The 20215-nt window shown below is 40.4% G+C and overlaps 1 protein-coding gene across 4 annotated transcripts in view; it reads right to left on the reverse strand.

Annotated features, from left to right (window-relative positions):
- MAD1L1 (mitotic arrest deficient 1 like 1) overlaps positions 1-20215 on the reverse strand; it is a 376614-nt gene that overhangs the window by 245570 nt on the left and 110829 nt on the right. For all 4 annotated transcript variants that reach the window (XM_026859179.1, XM_026859181.1, XM_026859180.1 and 1 more), the window contains exon 11: positions 14786-14930. In XM_026859179.1, coding sequence (XP_026714980.1) covers positions 14786-14930 — 145 coding nt within the window. The remainder of the gene's footprint in view (positions 1-14785; positions 14931-20215) is intronic.

Genomic DNA, 20215 nt, shown 5'->3' on the forward strand with positions numbered 1-20215 from the left:
CCAGGAGCAAATAGCAAGATGTGTGCTAACAACATAAAATATTAATATTAGCAGAGTTTAGAGACAAGGGTGAGGCATTCTGGAGCACCTAAAAAAATTAATAATGAGAGAAGAGCAAAAGCTGATAAGGAGACTGAGCACACACATGCAAGTTAATACACAGTGGAATGAAAAACTATTAAGATGTCACACAGTGTGCACTCAAGCCACTTTTAAACCACAATCTCCCAGCTATTTGATTTGGACACCCTGTGGAGCTATGACATCCCTAGGGACATGCCAGCCACACATGGCCTGTAGAGAGGAGGGGACTTCAGCCTGTGCCTATAAACCTATAAGCCACAATCTCCACAAACAAAACCACTTCAGCAACATGGTTCTAGGAGAAAAATCAGATCCTTCTGCTAACACAGGCTCACCAAAATACTAGATGCTTCCAGGATATGACAAGAGTAGGCAGATATAGAAAATGAGTGAAATACTGATGCTAAGAGAGTGGAGCAGGCAGTGTCAAGGAATACGCACACACATGCTACAGCAAAGGACTTGCTATCTGAAGGAAGGTCATTGTCACACAGGTAAGGCACAGAAAACTGCAATCTGCATTGTGGGACTACATAAAAAACAAATACTCTCACTAAGAGATTCAATAAAGATTTAACAGCTCTTCCACAAAGTTCCTGTTTGTCTTGGGCTCAGGTCTTCAGCCATTTCATTTGAGCATCTCAGTTCCTCATCCTCTTTTATAAGTGAGATAACCATGCTTCTCTATCTCACAGGAATGACAGAAGGAAAAACACAACTCTAAACATTGAGTACTGCTAAAATATGAGTGACACTGTCATTCAGGTTCCCAAAATAGAGAGTCTTTAACTTTCATTAATTGTTAACAGCTCTCATAAGTCTACTAAGCATTGATATTCAGATATTTGTAACACATTTAACTCCAAAGAAAGTACCAAGACAAAAAAAAAAAAAAAAAAAAAAAAAAAAGGACAGCCAATGTAATAAGAAGATCCCTCCCACCCAGAGTTTCTTATCACTACTTCTCGGGGGAAAAAACTTGTAAGGAAAAATAACTCAGAAGGTTTATTCATCCAGACCAGTGAGACCCAAAGGTCTCCCTGGGGAGAGCAGCAATCTTGCTCTTTACATCTTCATAATTCAGCAAAATGGGAAGATACCATTTTTCTTAAATTGTGTTTGTATGAAGAATGTGAACTCTCTAATTTACACCTAATTTTATTAGCATTTCTTTTAGCATATTAGAAGTTAATTACAAATCAAAAGATTGTTTGGCATCCATTCATTTGCATGGAGGCATATCCACAGTCCATGCACAGAACCACAGCAGAGGAGAAACAGTTTACAGGTTCTGTGAGCTGAAGAGCATCCAAAATACAGAGAATTCTCCATAAAGCAAACAAAGTATGACCCCATGCCTACCAGGCCGGGGTCAGCAATAAGTCCTTTATCTGCTGTTACTGATAATTCAACTGGAAACACATACTTTGATGTTTTGGCTGCAGTTAAGAGATCCAGTCCTTCAGTGGAGCAGCTTGACATTAAAACTAAGCTTGTATAACTGCTGGCTAATGAGGGGCAACAGTTCCACATTCCTGCTCCCTGAAGGAAAACCAATTAGATAGAAAACACCCCTGCAGAGGGAGAAGTAGTGAGTACATAAACACTGACAAAGCAAGACCCAAACTCATCCTAACTAGCTGAAATGTAAAAAAACGTCCACAGAAAGCCAGGGTGATTTTGGTAGGAGACAGATTCCAAGGACTCAACTTTAGTTGGTCCCTTAGAGGGATCAAATCGTCCCTTATGTTAGGAAGCAAACTCCAACAGAGATGGCAACTCAAGACACAGAGGATATGCCCACAGCTGCAGCAGAAGAACCTTCAGAAGCTCAGAACTCAGTAATCCGTGTCCAGGCAGGGAGAAAAGTGAGGCAGAGAAGTTAGGCACTTTTATTACTTCTGTCTGCATTTCCAGTTTACTTCTGTTATCTGAAGAAAAACATCAGATTTAGACTATATGTTTCACATCCTTCAGGTTGCATATACCTCTAGAGAGTTAAACCATAAACCTGTCTATTATTTACAACTGTTCAGCATCCTATTTAGGATATTTCCAAGGGATTCAGCAGTTGTTTTTTTTCTTCTCTTTCACAGAAGTAAAAAGCCAATATTGCAATGCAAGGGCTACAAACATAGCCTCAGGTTAACACTACACATGACAAATTCATGTGCATAGATATTACATAAGAAACACATATGCTAGCACAAAAGGAGGGGGTGAGTTAAATAGCTTTCTTGGGTTTTTTAATCATTTCTTTGGTAGAAAATATTTCATTTAAAGCCTTTAAAGTGTGATAAACATGCTCCATTATGAAAAAAACATCGAGCTACCCATGACCCGTATCTCTGTGACAGTTACACCATCAGGAGAAAATGCAGGGGCAAGCAGAATCAGACACTCAGCATCTCCTGTTGTAGCTCACATGTTCAAAGAAGAAATGACCAATAAACTAAGTGGTACTTTTCTGCTCAGGAGCGAGAGGATTATTTAGAGTCATAGGAAAGCAGGCAGCTCTCTTGCAGAAGGCAATCACCAGGGCTGTTCAGCAAAGCTGTGCCTGGATGGGACATTGAGGCAGAGCAGGAGGAATGTGCAGCTGCTGCTATTTCCTAGTGTTTAGGGAGGACAAATAATGGCTCTGAGAAAACTAATAGCTTTGTCACTTTAAATTGGGAGGGAAAGGGGAAAAACAAACAGATCAGTTGCTTGGTATTTTGCTAGAAGAAAACATAAGAGCTGAGATTTACTTAAAGGACTGACAGAGTGAACTGGAGGTAGGGAAGAAACTGCTTCCAGGGAGACCCTCCAAGCACCGTGGCAGCAGAGGTTTCCCCCACCCCAACCATGTGCGGGGCCTTTGGTCTGTGCAGGCTGAGCCCCCCCAGCCTCCTGTGTAGAATAGGTAAGAGGGGACAAGGATGATGGTCAGGATTACAGCGGGTTAAAACAGGGAGTGGGAGATATCACTGGAGTAAGTATTGCCACTTGTTCATGTTCACTTCATGCAAAAGGTCAAAAATTCTCTCACTCAGTGGTTTTTATTTTTAAAAAACAACCTAGAGTGGTTCACAAGCATTTTTTTCCCCCAGCACCGAACTCTTACATACGCTATCTTAATAAACATCTTCACGTTGGAGAGAGATAAAAGGCATTTTGTTTTGATTTCATTATATTTCCTGAAATTGCTTTTTTCTTTCTGCATTTTTTTCTCGCCGTTCAGTTGTGGTGGCCCTCACAGAGGGATAATGCAATAACACTTCTGACAAGGTCAGCTTTCCAATAACTTTGCAAATGGCATTTCCCAATGACAAAACAAGCATAGCTTTTCTTCTTTTGTAATTAATATAATAGGAAATGTCAACCTGGAAAGTTGGTCTCCAAAGGTAGTATGTTATCAACAGAAAATTAATTTTTTAAAGCCAGAAAGTGTTTCCTTATCTGTAAAACTGAAAATACTATTTACATAGTAGAACTACTGTTACAAGTGCAAAACATAAAATTTCTGCAGTTTATGTACATGTCTGAAAAAACAGCAACTGAGGAGAAGGCTTAAACTGCTTAAATTGCTAATTCAGACACTAGATCATTTTGAGAACTGCACATTCATTTTGCAAACTCATCTTGCACATGCCCTGTCGAAGCACACAGCTCTATGCTGTGTGCACATACTGAAAGAAACGTTACTTCATATCTGTGCTTATCTTTAAATTAATCAGGTGTTTAATGCACAGAATTAGTCTTCCCAGCTCCTCTCCCATCCACATAAGCAGAAACAACCAGCTGTTGGTCCTGGACCTACCTGTAAAGCTAAACATCTCCCATCTGAGGCACAGAAGCAAAGGGTGTGGGAGCAGGGACTCTTCCAACTGCTTCTCCCAGCAGAAGGAAGTCCCTGCTGCTCAGAAGGAGAAAGGGAATAAGGGGATCTTCTCTCCCTGAAAAGGGAATGAGTGCTTGGCACTGTCCCACAGAGGGACATGGAGGCATTGTCCCACAGAGGTTGACCCCATCTACCTCTATCTAAACCTATGTGCTATACAGTCAGGTAGGCCAAAGCTCTACCTAGGACCCTACATGTTGTAGTCTGAATCTCTCCTTCAAATGCAACAAGGGCAGTGAGTCCTTGAGTCCTGTCATCCAATTCTTTATATATTTAGTTTTTACAGCTCCATACAGGCACTCAGGACAAGCAAACATGAGCTTCAGTGCCATCAGCCCAGTGGAGAAAACTGAACAGAGGAAGCTGCACGCACATCTTGGGTGGAGCAAAGGGGTGGGAGGAAGAGTATTCAGCTGCAGCAAAACAACGGATCTTGCAGTTACAGCATGGGCTGTCACAGAAAATTAGCAGAATGCAAATTTTTCTGTGAAAAATACTTGCCATCAATGTCAAACCCATCCCTCCAGGTGTTTGCAGCTCCTAGGCACGAGATCAGCACAAACCTCAAACACCTGCAGCAAAGGGATCCATTTAAAAATGACCCCCCTCCAATTACTTTAGCCACTTTGTCTCAGTTCCTTACACACAGCCTTGAGGCACCCAAAATAATAGTGACTAGAAGACCAAGCAGGGTGTAGTCTCGTGTTCCCGCAGTGCTGCATACGGGAGCAAGTACCTGGGATGGTATGGCACTGGTGTAAGCACATTCCCTTCCTATGGACCCAACACCGTGGCAAGCAAAGGAACGCATTTGCTAGAATCCTTAGACAATCTTTTTTCCTTCACTACCCAAGGAACATAAGGAGATATAGACACAACTACAGGCAGACATATTTAGATGTTGCTTTGGCTCAGCTTCCCTACATGGGGTTGGATGCCCCATAGGGTTGTAGGGCCTTCCTACATGCAACCTCTACAAATCATAAAACTTTCATAAAAACAGTTCTCCTCCTCCTCCTGACAAGGAAAAAGTTAAACATCATATTGATGTAAAAAGATTATCATCTTTTCCTGTCACATGTTCACACTTTGTTTACTTGTTAATCCCCTTCTAAATTCATGACTTCAAAAAAGGTAGTGGTATTTCTGGGGAAATCCTCAGGCTCTGGATTCATACAGAGAGAAAATTAAGCCTCAGTTCCAAAATAAGATTGAGCCACTGTCCCAAATTGCTTCTACCTGAACAGGAAAATTTATGATTAATGGTTCTTCAAAGCTCCTGGTCTAGATGTCCCACACAACACTAAAAAAACCCATCAGATGTCCTGCATACTGAGAAACTTGTAATATAACCTCATTACATCACTCAGAATTCACTAACTGAAACTAGACCAATTCTTCAAAGTTTCTTTTAAATAATGTTATCTCTGAAATACTACCTAAACAAACGTGCTCATAAAATACAGAACAGTTCATTTCTCCTCAACGCAACAAATCATGGGTCAAAGACCATTATTTCCACAATGCTTTCAAAAACCTCATTTGACTTCAAATATATTCATCAGTTTAAGCAATGCTTGACCTGAGATGTTGTGAACATGTACTATTGAACACAATAGTACTGCGTGATACTGTGCCAGAAGCAATACAAATCTCCTGAATTCTCCAGACAGTCCTTACTTTTATAATGATTTTGGGTCTTCATTTGCAAGGATGCTCTGAGTGACTGGTGTCTGAGTAGTGCAGCTGTTCTTACCAGAGGCTCACATCACATGTTGAAATAAGCTACTGTGCAATTACTTAATTATCTCTCTCTCCTATCCTTTTAAAAAAATCCACTGTGATTCAACTTGAAGCAAACCCAGTTAATCCAGTTTTATGGCTGAGAATTAAAACAGAAGTCAGAGATTCAAAGGTGCAGTTCTTGTGGCAATACCACCACTCTAAGAGGCACAGATATTAATGTCTTCATAAGTAAGTATGTGAGAAACAAAGAAATGCAAAAAACCCTTTTTGTGTAGCTTATCCTAGCTAGTATTTTAGAGCCTGCTGTTCAGAAACCCTAAATCCCTTCCCCTGTCCTTGGATGCCGCCCAAACCCATGAGTAGCTACCTCACTTGGCCACCCCCTACTATGAGTAGCTACCTCACTTGGCCACCCCCTACTATGAGTAGCTACCTCACTTGGCCACCCCCTACTATAAGTAGCTACCTCACTTGGTCACCCCCTACTATGAGTAGCTACCTCACTTGGCCACCTCCCACTGTTCGCCCTTCTCTTGCTTGTGAGGCACACAAGCGAGGTTTGTTCTGCCCGACTTCCCTTAACTCCCTCATTCCACCCATCCATCTTCCCACTTGCTTCTCTGCCATATCTGCTCCACCATCCTTCATAATTCAGGGCTGAGGAGCTAAGGAATAAATGTTACAGCACACGTATCAAGGGAACTATAACTTTGAATTACCTGACCTGGGTGAGTTTAAATTCTCAGCCATAACATTGGATTAACCTAATTTCTTTTTATTGAATATTTTACTGTTAGAAGTACTACTGCCCTTTCTCTCTGAGAAATATGAGAACTGAAGGTCAAATAAATTCTTTTATGGGTATATTTCTAATTTTCATAATCTAACCTCTTAGCATTGAGCATTAATATCTAGTGGTGGTAGAACAAAGTAAAATCCAGTCAGTATTCTGGGAAAAAAGATCTCTTTTCTACAGTCCTTCAAAAAACCCTCATAAAATAACACATAACCTAACTTCACTGCATATTCTGAATTGTTATAAAATTTTTAAAAACCCTCTAAACTCCTTGCTTAAATAGACATTATGTCAGACATAACATAAACAAGAATACAGAGCCTGTCCTTGTGCCTCCACCTCAAAAGCATCATATATAAAGATTAGTAATGAACTCCATATTTTTATCATTACAAGGTTTACCAGATACATAAAAAGGCAACAGAAAGAATTACACAGAATTGATTCCCCAAAAATTGCTAAGATAATTTTTATGAGCTCTTTCATGTTTCTAAAAGGGAAAGGGAAGCAAGGCCCATGAGTCATTTCATCTTCTGCCTCCAGGCTGGTCATTTGAAGCTAGTGTTCACCATTTCCATGTTGAAAGCCCTCAGGTGACTAAGCTCCACTCTAACAAAGCCTATCACCTTCATGCCTCTGTGGGACAAATTCCTATAGGTACCCATACAGGTACACAAAGAAGTAGAATATCCAAAGTCAGTGAAAAGGCAAATTTATCCACTAGCTATGAAGAATGAGGCCAACACCAGATCAAGAGCAAAATATCTCACTAGAGGGGATCCAATGGAAAGCAAGGCAGCAAGGGCAGTCCACACTCCCAAACTTCTGCAGTGCCCACAGCCAGTGATCAAGGTCAGTCATCACAGACCAAGAGATCCCTTCAACAGATGCAGACAAGTCAGAAATGAAAGGAGTGCTTAGGCTTTGACAAGTCATTCTGGAGAAGGATAAGGAATTGAGAACTCAACAACTGCTACTTTCTTCATTGAGTAAAAGTGAGTAGTAAACCTATGACCAAGACAGGCAAGGTAAGGAAGCTAATGTCAAAGAAAGCCAAGCAAAGACAAGCATGTGCTTGTCTGGGAGCCTATGCCAGAAAACACACATTTCTCCTGCCTTTCAGAAATCTGCAAATCTCACTTGAGAAACAGAATGATTTCTTGTTTGAAGATACTGCTTCCTTCCAAATGGTCTTTGTGCACTGCTTCAAAACTACTACAGCCAGTCTCTTCTCCAAACATTGATTTCAGCTCTTATTCATTCAGTATAGAGAGATTCTGCAATTATATTCACAAATGATATAAGCAGGCCTCATGGAACAGCCTGTTTCAAAGGAAAATGGCTTGTATTCCCTTTATTCTGGAAGACAATTTCCATTTGCTTAATATAGTCATGATATTTTACTGAGGTAATTATACTCTTACCTATCAGTAACAATTAAACCCTTAGACTGAGGTTGCTTAATAAAGGTCTCAAAATAAATAACACATTCCAAACACAATATTTTTAAATGTCAAGCATGCAAATAAGATCTCATAATGAATATAATGAAGCATCAAGTATAAATCAGCACAAAGTTACTCTGTCATTGTACAAATCTCTGCAAAAATTGCCAGTGGAGTATTGTGAGATTCTGATCAGCATGCTACAGAAAGGGCAGTACAGGCACTGCAGATGAAACCATTTCATTAGAAGTTGTGACTGGTTCATGAGAAAGGCAGGGTGAAGCCACCAACACTGCTATGTTTTTATAGTTGCAGAGCTGAGTGACTTGCGTAATGCAGTCAAGACTATGTGGGCTGACAAAATTTATATTTGTTCTTTTGTATTTTCTGTAGCAACTTCCATGAAAACTACTGTCAGACCATTCAGTTACAAGCTAAATAAAAAACAGAAGTAGACAAATTAGGGGGTACAGACAAAGGAGAAAAATCACTTTCAAGCTCTGAGATCTAGAGATATTTGAAATCAGGTCAATAGATCCTAGAAAGCTGTTACATAGGCAAGAGCATGGTTTAAAGGTCCTTACACTGCAGACAGCAAGATGATTAGGAAAGGTGAAGTAGATCAGTGATGGAGATTTTAGAAAATAACAGACAGGAAAAGTGTTGTCAGAATAAATATTTGCAAAATCTCCTTGTAGAGCCTCCATTGCAGGCAAGAAGTAATACAGTGAATTGCCTCCAACGCTGCTACATTTGGGAGGCAGCTGCTTGAGCTCCAGAAGGTGGTTAGGTGGATCAGAACTAAAACATGACACAGTAAGTAATTAGAAGTTACTCAAAAAAAAAAAAAAAATCACAACAAATTTGGGTTATACAGGGGAAAAAAACACCTAGTGTTAAAAGAAATTCTCCCAAAACTCTTTTCCCTGAAGCACCTCCACCCCACAAATCACAAGGCTTTCAGAGACCAACAAAAGCAAACACAAAACATATTTCCTCAACCCCAACAGAAAGGTCTATAGCAGCAGTCAAAGCCCCACATCCTCCTTTCCCCTCACAAAACTTATCACACTTTATCCAGTAACCCAGGCACTCCTGAATTAAACCATGAACACGAAGCCCAACAACCACCCTGCACCAGACTGAACTCAGGATCAATATAACATCAGCTAATGGGGGAGATTGTTCATAAAAGCATCTACCTCATCTCTGACCTGTTAGTCCTCAGCCTTTAAAAAAGGCACCCTACAAGAGGAGTCTGGGAATTAAAATTCATGATGTTACTGGATACTAAAAATTATAATTCAGCAGAGACCTGTTCAAACCCCTGTACTCCATGGGCAGCAATTACCTCTTTCTGTCCCACTGCGGTTAATAATATTCTCTCTTTCCTTGCTATCATCCCCCTCCACCCATAACTACCAATTACCTTTTCTCTGAAACTATTTAACTGATTAATCAAGTTGAAATTAAAGGGAACCATGCTCAATCTAAAAGGTCGCTGAGTCACTTTCAAACAGAGTGCCCTGTCTCCCCTCTTCCCAAGCACACAGGATGATCTAGTAAGTACAACCTCACCCGACAAAACTTGCCTTGCTGAACCACAGAAGAGGGAGCAGTGGAATCGCTTTAAAATGTATTTATTTGCAGGCATATAAAGGAAGATACCTGCCATGGGTTTATAAAAATCTACGGAGGAGAGATACGGTGAGCAGAGGGAGAGGACTGGCAAGGGTCAGGCTGAGAGCAGTTAACAATCATGCGCAGAGTGGCAGCACAGCTGGTGATGCATGAGTAATGGCGCTGCTCTAAATGATATACATGGAGTCATGAAGTGGACTGAAGGAAGGAAGAAGTGTCGTATCATAACAGCCAGGAAGAAGCATTCGATAACATAGAAATGCTCGTGGAAATGAGCAGCTCCTTTCTGCCCCAGAGCCATCGCTACCTGGATGCAGAGCACAGGGTATGATACCCAAAAGAAGGTCTGTTGTAAGGCATCTGTTTGTCAGAGTGGCTTTTTTTATTGCTATTGAGTGCAATATTTAAAGCTAATTTTTAATATATCCCAGAAAAAGGGTGAATTCATCACTTTGCTGAACTCCCAGAATTTTAAGATCCTTCCTTGTGCTTTAAAATCTACATTCTAAGAAAAAATAACGCAGGACCCAATATGACAGAGAAGTCATCAACATTATTTTAAATCTTTACTGATTACAAAACAAAGCAGATGGCAAATCAAGTCGTGAACTCTGCATCTGCCATGCTTAATGAACAGTTTAATTACCTAGTCCCATTTCTGATGCATCTCTGCCACTCTCGGCGCTGGGAGTCACTTACTTTGCACTGACTCTCGCAAAGATATCTCCAAGAACATGTGCTATGAACAGTCAGCTGGAGTTGGTTAATCAATACTTGTTTAATCTCCAGCTTTCAATGGTGATGGCCTACATTATGTCTCAATAGAAACAGATTTCCTATCAGATCACATGATCTGGTTGAAAGCTCAGAAAACAAAAGGGAATTTTTCAGCCTCTTCTCAGGACAGCAGAGTACCTGAAGGCAGACAAATGCACAGACGGGAAATAAACACAGCAAAACAACAACATCCAGTACAATCAGATTAATTCATTTGCTGCGTTATGCCTTATAGGAGAGCAAGGTATGCAATTAGGACAGTGTACATTCACAAAGTCTGCAATTTGAGAAGCAAATTGGACTCATTTGGAGTAAGTTAAAAGAAATCACTGAAATTGGGCCTCACATTTTGAGTTTCGGTATATGCAAATAGGCAAGAGCTTCCCGCGAAAGATCACACACCGGCTGCAAAAAACAGGACACTTTGGTCAAATCTGCTGCACACATTATAGGCTGCTCCTACTCACTCTGCAGCTTCATGCAGTTACATCCAGAAGCTCTGTGCACAGAAGAAAGAACTGTTTTAAGGAGTCACTGCACACGTGCAGAAAAGGCTAGCAGGTCTGAACCTTAACAGCACCTAAGTAAGGAATACAGCTGAGGGCTGATCACAGCCAGGTAAAATCACAGGAGGAGGAGGAGGAGGCGGCAACAATCCTAAAGAGATCCATGCAAGCCAACTTTTGCCCTCCACATCAAAAGGCTTTAGGAAACCTTCAGTGTGTCTTTATTACTTTTCTTCAACCTCATTTCTGCTGCACAAGGTTCATTTGTGCCTCCTGAAAGCTGCCGTCCTGAAACAAATAGACCAGAGGTTTCTTTCCATTAAATACTGCCTCAATCAGCTGCTTGCACTCAGATAAGGATTTTCAGAAAGTGTTTTTCATTTTGGGAGACCTATATGTCATATAAAATTTCCCAAGAGATTCAAATTTTAGTCATTCAGTAATAGAATTCACTGTTTTTAATAAGCCTACTTTATAAACAAAGAATTGTGTGCAAAGCTCCCAGAAAGAGGGAAACACAAGCTTAAGGACAACACAAAAGTCAAATACAAAACTATTTAAGTAAACATGGTATTCAAAGCCAATACAGCAGTAAATCAAACAGGAAAAAGGGGCAGAGGTGGACTAGGAATCCCCCCAGCATTTCAGACATCTCCCGCTACTGCTGTATGGGAATTACCTCAGGTAATAAAGCAAAGATTAAAGATTTCCTTAAAACTCTGAGAAAAGCCAAAAGACAGGACAACAGACAGCGCACCCAGCCAAGTGATTTCTAAAAGAGTGACTTGAACATATCCTTTCAAACATCAATTTCTTTTTCATCACCTTAAGTGAACAGAGTGACACTCCAGGAGATACCTTCAAGCCATCAATGTCCAAAAACCTCTAGGGTGTCCAAATCTAGTCTTAAATTTCCCTGAAAACATGTAGATCAGAAAACTGAAGTAGTGTCCTGATTTACAAGGACATATGGGAGAAGGTAATCAACTAACCTGTTCTAAACAGCAGTTTGTCAACAGCAATAACCAGGAGATGCAGCTCCTACACCAGCCCCCTGTCAGAGATGGAATCAATTGGACTGGACCACTGCACTAGTACATCAAAGACTGGAGAATGCTGTTCTTCAAGTCTGCCAGGGAGGAGAGATTTGTTGTGACTCACTGAAATAGTCTAGACTGGCAACTGTGGCAATTCCAAAGAGTAAACCTAAAAGGCCCAAGAAACTGGAAAGGCCCAAGTAAAGTCAAGAAAGCCCAAAAGAAGCAAATGAAGCAAGGAACAGGTAATGGAGGGAGAAGTTACATGCACTGAAACGGAAATATGAGAGCAACCAAGAAAGGCAGAGACTGTGGCAAGTAGAAAATGAACAAGACTGAAGAAGTGAAACCGGCAGTCTGTGAAATCCAAAAAGTATTGCTTGAATCTAGAGGAAAAATTCAATAGCCATAAAAGCAAGCTGAGAAGGAATCAGATTGGCAAAGCAAGTACCTATTGAAGAGAGTATGTTTACCACTAAAATATTAGGTACTGCTGTTATCAAATAAAGAAGAGCTTATCATTTTCTACAGATCTTTTAAAACATATTCAAGGCCTGAGACTTCCAGGTTATAATTTGAGCTCCAAGAAAGGATAGCTGGTACTGCATTAAACTTGCACTGTTAAACATGTCTGATGCCTTTCAATCCTTATTTGCTCAGCATACAGGAACAGATTCACTGCCCTACTAGAGGGTCAAATATACACAAATGCAAAAATCACACTATCAAAAGCAATAGTAATTCAATCATATATATAATAGTCTCCCTCAAATTAGATTTTCACAGTCCTATTTAACAAGACAAAGATTCAATAGAGAGAGCTCATCTTTTCCCTTCTCAAATTACATAGAAGCACACTGTACTACTGATGCCACTAATTAGATGATTAAATACCATTCTAGGTGATATGCTTTCAATGTAAAATAATTATTTTTGACAGGAAATATATTTGCTCAATCTCATTTTATATCACAATATCATACTTTTTTAATTAAATGAAATTCCTTCTTCCGATTTTGCATGAGAAGAGCAACCAGCGGGAGAAACAGTGCCAAGGATAGATTGCCCAAGTACCATAATGCATGTACTTCTTCACAAAGGACCCCTAGCATTCTCTGGATGGAATATAAATTTTCAGAGAACAGTAAAGTCTTTATTCCTTTAAAACAGGTCAGCTGAGGAATCACTGAGCATACTGAAAACTTCCACTGTCAAAGCACAAGTTTATTTGCCATGGTCTGATGAAGGACATTTCCAACTTTTCCTCTTCAGAGGGAGGATAGCAAACAAAGCAAAGGCTCTGTCTTTCTATATAAATTAGGGTACAATCCATTACATGACAAAGTACTGTTGTCTTTTTGTCTAGTACTTAAAGAAAAGTAATGATATTTTGTATTCTATGACAAAACATGTTTCTGCTGAGGACTGGAAATAAGTTAACAAAGGGAATATTTTAGAAACTGTCTGAGAAACTTCCTTCAGGGCTGAGCAGCCCAGTGCAATGCCAGACAGCTGAGAAGGCTGTAAAGGAAGGATTTTTATCAGGTTCAGTATCCACCTGTGTCATATCCAGCCATGCCAGTACCAAAGCAGAACTCTGTGGAGGCCTGTCTGCTGCTGGGTGTATTAGAACAGATGCCTTTTCTGTTTCTGTGAAGAGAATTTGGTTCATCCACCCTGACTTCAGTGCCTACCTCAGTGTGACACAGAAGGAACTGCTGTCATTTTTCTCTTCTCATTTATGTGACTCTCCATGGCATCAAATTCTGTAGCCAGAACTGACAGAATATCCTCTTGTAAAGTGGTTGCTTCATGCTTCAAGAAGCCCTGCTTACACCACCATGTATCAAAGCTTCTTTGGCTCCACAATGACACAGAATTACAAAGAATTGGGTGCGGCACAATTAAAATAAATTTAAATGCTTTAGTTAACACTAAAAATTAAAGCCTAAAGCACAAGAAACAGATCAGCTCCTTTCCCTCTTGCTCAGACACTCCCATACCAGCATCTTTCCTCCCCATACACAGTGATACACCTCGTGCTCTCTTACGCGCTCTAACTACTCAAGTCTGACCTTGGGCCCACACACAAGCTTACTTAAGTGAGCAGCTTTATAACATCAGGGAGATTGCTCAGATGAGTGAAGTTCTGTATGGAGTATTCTTGGAAAGTGAAGTAACTATCATTCTGACTACAGAGAATTATTATTCCCTTTGGGGAAAGAGTGCTCTCAGAATTTAATATAAAGTTTTCAATGCTCTACAGACTTCAAAATTATTGTATAGAATTTTATCATGAGAGCATACCTGATATAGGATAATACAGACTGCTTTGATATATCCTATAGAAAGAATCCTAAAACGTATTTTCAATTTACTGGTCTAGTGCCTACCATTACATTCGAACAGACTTACAGCGTAAGAGGAAGGCAAATCTCTTACTCTCTGTAAATTGTTTTTCCACAGGAACAGTTGACAAGGTGCTGTCATTTCGTTCCTTTTAGGAAAGGAGGCGATGCAGCCAAAGCCATTATAAATCCCCTTCAGTGCCTCAAAACACTCTAGCGACAACATGATTCAATTCTCTGCCCTTGCACAAATGCCAAGCCTGAGACGACGTCACGTATCACAACACAGCATGAGCCCAGATGGGGGGAACACTAGCAAAGCCTTGGGATGGTGTACTAGTACTTTTATTCTAAAGCAGTCCTAAAGACAAGTTTCATGGCATATAGCGCCCACTGTGCAAAGACCCCATAGCAACTTTGTAGTACCAGTTACAGAGATGAACAAAGAAGAAATAGCAAGGACTGCACCTGGAGGAAAGAAGTAAGGACACAGACTCTTCCAAACATTATCTAGAAACTCACCTTGGTGAGTAGCAACACACGTTTCTGCAACCGTCTGACCAGTGCTTCATGCTGCTCACGTTTCTTCTTCTCATCCAAGAGCTGGCTCTGAATCCGTAGTATTTCTTCTTGTAGCTGCTGCCGGGCCTTCTCTAGCATTCGAGCACTAAGAAAGATAATACAGACCTGTGAAATCTTGACCACTGCTTCTTAGTCAGACAGATCAGAAAAACCTGAGAGAAGCATCACCATGATACCAGGACACTGGGGCTGGTGCCATTTCATCTTACAGCTGCACCACTGGAAACTGAGTAGCTGCAGTCTCATTATCAGCTGTTCTCACAAAAAGATATGAGAGAAGAACCATCCCAGTGACAGCACAAGACAATTACTGGAACCTCACATAGACAAAGCATTTAAATAAATGCAAACTATTTAAAAATCAACCAGTTTGCCTTTAAGAAGATGCCTCATTTTCAACAAATTATGCAGAACCTTGGGTTCTACTGTATCTTTTCATCATCTTCTAACAAAGTAGAAGTAAAACGGAGATTTAATACAATCTGCTTTGACAGACAGATAATACTCAGCAAGTAATTATAGTCACCACCTGTACACTTCTCTTGCCAGCAACCTGTATTGGAAGAGAAATGTCTTCTGAGGCCAGGTGATTAGCACTTCTTTTGCAATGTGGACATGATTCTTAATTAAGGCAGAATAGCTTGGTCCCTCTTATTCTCAGCTCTCTGTGTAGCAAGACATGGTGACACACAATTACCCATGTATTCCTGCAGACACTCTTCATGCACGCCCTTGAGACACTCAGTCTGCTGCTGGGACACTACTGGGCTGCTGTTCCAAGGCACACATCAAGCAGCTCATCACAGATCAAGCCCACTGGCAAAGTACTTGATCAATAACAAAATGAATGAAATAATTATTGTGATTTTGAGTCAGTTCAAAATTTAAGTATGATAAGTTTATCCAAGACTGCACTAACTTTAGGTATTTCAAGTGAGCAGGACATGAAAAAAAGTATTGTACAGAAGTCAAAAACTTTCAAGCAAGCTAGAAAGATCAAAATCAGCATCTCTAGCTTACTCAGGAACAGAAGATCTTTGTTTTTCTGATGCTAAAAACAACACTGGAAAATCTATGAGTGCTTCAGAGGAATATTCTTTATCATTATAATTAAAATAAAATGCTTTTAAATAAAATAGCACTACTGTTAAGGTACTGTTTAGATAGATCTGAAAGAGAACACCGCCTTAAAAGTCACTCAGTGTAAATCAAGTGCATCCTGCACTGCCAGGTCACCAAATTGTACCTTCTGGGAAATTTGTAGGAATTCACCAAAATCCCCAAGCAGGTGTTCCCATTCCTCAAAATCCTCCTTCTTGAAAAAAAAAATGTGCATCCTAAAACACTGGATGAATTAGAAGCCTGTTTAAAGTTCCAGTTCAATTTGGAACCATTCATAGACCAATTTAATACTCAAGGACTGTGAAATAATCTTTTCATTGTTGCATTCAGGTGGGAAAGTTCATCAAGAATGCTTCAAATCTACATTCGAAAATGGATAATTTTATTACCAGGGCACCACTACTTCCTTGGTTCTGTTTTAACTAATCAGTTAAAAAGGGAACCCGTGCCCAAGAGTGGTACCTATGGTGAAGGAACATGAAGCAGCACAGCCTTTGCACTGGATGCTCCCTTCCCCATCCCAACTTCAGCAAATATCTCAAATTCAGTCTCATGGATACTCAAGAGAAACACTAGCGTTTTTCTTCTTGAACAGTGCAAGAATTCCACTGGATAAAGTAGAGAATCAACTCTTGTCTGATTCTATGATATAAGTTTGTGCTCAAAAATTTCCTAGAAACAAACATCCGAAGACAACAAATGCCAGGTTGAGTCCTGACATACTGTAAAATATGGGATAACCTAAAGCAGTATAGCTGAGATTTCAAATGTCACAAGCACATATATATCACTCAAGAAGTCACTACTTGCAGTGTACGAAACCCACACCATTCAGAAGTTACAGTTGCCAAATTATAAAGCTCTCCAGCCCATCCTTTTGTTGGAGGTTACCACTTCACAGTATAGCTAGCAAACTCATATGTGCGCACACCTCAGCTGCTCAGTTCACAATACACCATTCCATGCCTTAAACACCCCTTTAGGGACAATTTAAACTGACAGTAATTTCCAGTAGATGGACATAACTTGGGCAACATCTTGGGTAAGGATGTGGTGGTGGATAAGGAGTTAGCTGGACAGTCACACTCCAAGAGTTCCAGTCAACAGCTCAACGTCCAAGTGGAGAGCAGTGTCAGTGGTGTTCCTCAGGGGCTGGCATTGGGACCGGCGCTGTTTAACGTCTTTGTTGGTGCCATGGACAGTGGGATCCAGGCACCCTCAGCAAGTTCACCACAACACCAAGCTGTGTGGTGTGGTCAACATGCTGGAGGGGAGGGATCCCATGCAGAGTCACCTGGACAGGCTGGAGAGGTGGGACATGCAAACCTCATGGAGTTCAACAAGGCCAAGTGTGAGGTCCTGCACACAGGTCGGGGCAACATTACCCAGCAGTGTGCATTCACAGCCCAGAAAGCCAATCGTAATCTCGACTGCAGGTTGAGGGAAGGGATTCTACCACTCTAATTAGACCCCACGTGCAGTGCTGTGTCCAGCTCTGGGGACCCCAATACAAGAATGACATGGACTTGTTGGGAGCAGGTCCAGAGGAGGCCATGAAGATGATCAGGGGGCTGGAGCACCTCCCTTATGAGGACAGGCTGAGAGAGCTGGGGGGTTGAGTCTAGAGAAGGCTCCAGGGAGACCTTACAGCAGTCTTCCAGTACTTAAAGGGGCTACAGGAAAGGTGGGGAGGGATTCTTTATCCGGCAGTGTAGGGATAGGATGAGGGGTGATGGGCTTAAACTGAAAAAGAGGAGATTTAGATCAGATCTAAGGAAGAAATTCTTCCCTGTGAGGAGGGTGAGGCCCTGGCACAGGCTGCCCAGAGAAGCTGTGGCTGCCCCCTCCCTGGAAGGGTTCAAGAACAGGTTGGACGGGGCTTTGGGCAACCTGGACTAGTGGAAGGTGTCCCTGCTCATGGAAGGGGGGTTGTAACTAGATGATCTTTAAGGTCCTTTCCAACCCAAACCATTCTTTGATCATAAAATGTAACAGGAAGATTCATTACACCATGGCTCTCAAAATCTTAGGCTTAAAACACTTATCCCCCTTTCCAAGGGGCTTGTACTAAGACAGACTTGGCTAAGCTTGTGCTAAGACAGACTTTATGCCCACACATACGTGTCAGCCTACCAAGTTTGCAACAGGTCAGCCTCCAATACAGGGCCAAACAGATGGGGGAGACGAGGTAACCTCAGATACTCTGTTAAGATTCATTAGAGTTTGTTCAACAATATTCTTTTTTTTATGCATATGGTAAATATAAGTATAAAAACCTCATCAACTGTGTTATAACAAATTAAATCGCACTACAAAAACTTCACAGCAAATATTATTTGCTCTATCAAAGAAATTTAGTCCTAATTAGAGTCAGAACAGAAGAAAAAATACAAGTATAAGATTAAATACTACAAAACTGTCAGAATCTTGCATTTGATTACAAAACATTTGATTGCAAAACATTTTGATAGGACAGTGAATAAATCTTTTTTTTCCCAATGTCCCAATATTGTGACCTGTTTCTATAAATGCTGAGTGGACTGACAGTTTATGGTTAACATTCACAAAGAAAAGTGAGATATGTGCTAGGTTTCCTTCTTGAAATAAAGAAAAACATTTCAGATTCACATCTCATGGAGAGCACATTCACCCACATACACACTTCTCGAACTAGGTTGGAAAATGACTGCTTTAAAACATAAGAAAAGATAAGCAAAGAGAGATAAATGGGCAATTTCCTCAGCGATTGCATGGTATTTGGTAACAACACCGTCATCTGTTTATATTTCGGCCTCAGATCAAATGTGATGTTAATGTACATAAAATTTAAATGCCAGAGATGTCTATGAAATGCTCAAACTCTCTGAATTGGTTCTGTTATCATAGGTTTTCTTGCTATAGGAAGTGTGAAATTCAACTTCCTTACAACCCTCAAACACTATGCCAAAGGAAATTATTGAGATCCTTTTTACCTCTCCTAGGACAGATTGATAATTCTTCCAGAAACTGCACCAAATAAAACATAAACTGTCTCTATTAAAAAAAAAAAAAATCCAAAAAGAAAGTTATATTCCTTATTGAGAAAAAACAGGATTGAAAGTAGTTGTCCAGCGGCAAATGCTGTTAAAGTTAGACACAGGCACTCTTCTTCCACACTGATGACACCTATGGCTTTTCAAAAGTAATTGGTCACTCAAAACAAGCATTAAAAAAAATAAAATAAAATAGGTCCAAAGTTCTCCATTCAACATAAGCTTAGAGAACTGGCATTTTTTAAAATCTTTGCAAGTTCGAACTAAACCTTTTAAGCCTTAAAGAGAAAAAGTCATTTTTGTTTATCAGCCTATTAACGTTCCTTGTTCCACATCCCAGTGAATGAGATGCCAACATCTTTCTATTCTGAGCTGCTGAGACTCTTCATGTTTTGCTCTTCCCTTCTGTAATCCACTTTAATGTAATCTTAATGATAAAACTTCATGTTCCAGAAAATTCTTTGAAAGACTGAGAACAATGACAGCGGAGAGTGAATACTGAAGCTATAAGATACATTTTAATAATCTCCTTCAAGAAATTACAAAAGCAGCTGACAGCTTTTTTTCCCCACGCAATGATCCATAAAACATTATTTTAATCATTCCATCCTTTTAGTAGCCAAGTTACCACCTCAGAGGTACTAAAAAAAAAAATAACAGCGAAAGCAAATGGGATGCCAGAACTAGTCTGTATATCAATCTGAGAGGAAACAAGAGGTCCACGACAGCACAGAGACAATTAGAAGAGCAACACTGTCTGGGTCATGCTGCAACTTGGGATGAGACACTTGCACATACCAGGGCCAGCTGTCAGAAAGAAGGATCACATCAAAGAGAAAACACGGAAAACCAGCAAGCGTGGATGGCAAGAACACTGAAGATGCACAGAGGGAAAACATGATGACAGTGCTATTGCACATACATAACAGAAAAAAGAAACACGCTGACTCTATCAACATCTTCATGACAGAGTCCAAAACAAAAAAAGGTTAGCACACAAGCTAATGAGGCCAAGAGGAGCAAGGGAAGTTGTTTTGTAGCAAGATATTTGGATGAAGAAAAGCACACCCATTGCTGAGGCTTGACAACCTGCAGCCTTCTCAACATATCTATAGACAGTACACACAAAGACATAAACCACACTGGCAACTGATAAAAAGAGTGCTTGAACAAAAACGTTATTTTTCATTCCAGTTTTTCTCCCCCCAGGTTTTAT

Source organism: Athene cunicularia (genome assembly GCF_003259725.1).
Source record: "Athene cunicularia isolate RWA chromosome 14 unlocalized genomic scaffold, athCun1 chr14_part1, whole genome shotgun sequence".
In the NCBI taxonomy this organism is placed as follows: domain Eukaryota; kingdom Metazoa; phylum Chordata; class Aves; order Strigiformes; family Strigidae; genus Athene; species Athene cunicularia.